The 2,243-nt window shown below is 53.4% G+C and overlaps 1 protein-coding gene across 2 annotated transcripts in view; it reads right to left on the bottom strand.

Moving 5' to 3' along the window:
• Positions 1 to 2,179, bottom strand: part of GYG1 (glycogenin 1) — a 15,284-nt gene extending 13,105 nt beyond the window's left edge. Inside the window, exon 1 of one of the 2 annotated variants that reach the window (XM_085302803.1) lies at positions 2,039 to 2,179. In XM_085302803.1, coding sequence (XP_085158929.1) covers positions 2,039 to 2,045 — 7 coding nt within the window. In that variant the 5' untranslated portion in view covers positions 2,046 to 2,179. The remainder of the gene's footprint in view (positions 1 to 2,038) is intronic. The other variant, XM_085302804.1, reaches the window with a different exon arrangement.
• Between the last annotated feature and the right edge of the window lie 64 nt (positions 2,180 to 2,243).

Below are 2,243 nucleotides of genomic sequence, written 5' to 3'. Positions count from 1 at the left end.
TTTGGAAGACTATCTGCAAAATTTTTTGGTAGGAATTTCAAGAAGAGTTTTTTTCACATCAAAATTTTGGAAGCTATTTTCAGAGGGATCATGTCATTTGGGACAACTACTCAGCCTGTAAGACAGTCACGTTTTTATTTGATTTTAATGCCACCTAAACAGTGGTTAACAGAGTAATGTATCACAGTGGTCTAAACACTCAGCAGATATGTTCTACAAGCCAGCTTCAAAACCCTGTATTTTATCTGTCAGCCAAACCAATTAGCCCCAGGAATTTGGATCACAGTGGTCAGTTACATAATTCAAGAAAAATTCTATAAAGCCAGAAATAAAAAGTATTTTAATTCATTAAACTAGCAGTTCATATTACTTCACATAATTCAGCAAATCTATATGATACTTTCCTTTTTTTTAGAGCTTTGATGCTTCACAAGTAACAAGTGTGTACCATTTTAGGTGGCATAAACATCCATCCAATAGGGAAGCATGCATTATCGCCAAATTTGCATCTTACTCTACACAGACAGCTCACTAAAAATCCAACACAGACAAGGCAAGACTGTACTAATTTTTTCAGCAGAAGACTCGTTCTTCTAGTATCCTTGCCACTGACAGACTAATCTTTTGTGTTTCACTGTTAGCCTGTATACTCTTGGCAGGTCTCCTCGCTCAAACTGAGTATTCAATTTCTGTATTGCTATGTTTACTAGTGAGGTAGCTTGTGACACATGGGTCTTCAAGAAATAAAGCCAATTTAATTATGAAGTAAAGACTAAAAAAGCCCTCTAGCCCATCTCAACTACATTTGGAAACATTACAACTGCTTGGCAGGAGGAGGACATTGGCAGCTTGTAGAGCTACAAAGTCAGTACAGCTTTCACAGCTCTGAATAAAACATGCCCCATCTCATAGCTTCTCTTCGCTACATTCATAGATGTTACATATGAGTCCATGCTACAAGCTAGGCAAGACCAGTTACTGCTTAACATGGAAGTTAAATCTACAAGAGACCAGTCCATTCCACCCAACACAGAAACCTTCTAGTTGTGTGAGCCTCCCTTGCAATCCTCCCCCATGTCCATTCACCGTAACTCTTCTTCCACAGAAGGTCTGTTCACACTGTAGTCATTGCTGTCCCTCACCACAGAGGAACAGTAAACTTAGCTACTAGTGATAACATGGCTGCAACACAAAGCACAGGATATTTGTACAGCTTCATAAGTCATAACTGACTTATCTGGGCAAAACTTTCTCATGTGACAGCTTACTGGAGCCACTCTGTATCTTCAGAAGCTATTTCAAGGACCTCTTTGGCTGCCTGGTTCACAGGCTGCAGCACAAAGCTGAAGCAGCCCTTCGCACGGGCCCCAAGGCCCGAGCAAGGTGCACCCTCAGCGGACAGGCACGCCAGGCTCGGAGCACCACACGGGCATCGACAGCGACGCCAGCTCCTAAAGGCGCATCCACAGCTCTCACAGGTGTTCATCCGCTCCTCTGAGAGGAGGTGAGTACATCCGGCTGGTTTTGAGCCCAGGATTCCTCAGGGAACAGGAGTATCTACACAACATGTGCCGCAGGAGGCGGATCGCGAGCCTCTCGCGGCTCTAAAAGTGAAACATGTTACACCAGCCGCCAGGCGAGCAGAAGCGGGAGGACAGCGCCGCACCCCCCTGCCGAGGRGCAGTAACTCGCCCGCCGCAAAGCGCGCAGACCCGCGCGCTGCACCGGCCCTGGCGCTGCGAGCGGCCCCGGCCAGCCGCGGCGAGGCTCGGCGGCCCCGCTGCACTCCAACGGCGGCTGGCGGCACGGCGACCTCCAGCACAGCGCGCAGCCGGGCCGGAGCACGGGCGTCCTCCCCGCCCGCCCGCGGCTGCCGCCGAGCCCCTGCGGGGGCCCCGTCCCGCCCAGGGAACGTGCCGCGGCGCAGCCTAAAAATAGCCGCCGCGCCTCAGTCCTGCGCCGCGCCCGGCGGCCCCACGAGCCCGCGCCGCGCCGCCAGAAGCCGCAGCACGGATGCCGGGGGCCCGCGCTCACCCACCTGCCATGGCGGCAGCGCCCACCGACAACGGCGGCACCAGCACCCCAGCACTGCGCCACGTCCCGGCCTTATGTACGGGCGGAGCCGCGCGGCACGTCCCTGGCGCGGACTGAGGCCCCGCCCCGAGGAGCGCCCGTCCCCTCGCCGCGCGACGCGGAGGGGCGGTGGGGCGTGACGCGGCGCGACGGGGCGGGGCGCGGGCACG

This window comes from Rhea americana, unplaced genomic scaffold (genome assembly GCF_003343005.1).
Source record: "Rhea americana isolate MKP2758 unplaced genomic scaffold, rheAme1 scaffold_193, whole genome shotgun sequence".
NCBI classification, from domain to species: Eukaryota; Metazoa; Chordata; class Aves; order Rheiformes; family Rheidae; genus Rhea; species Rhea americana.
The sequence above is the reverse complement of the archived record's forward strand: the minus strand, read 5'-3'. Positions and strand labels throughout refer to the sequence as shown.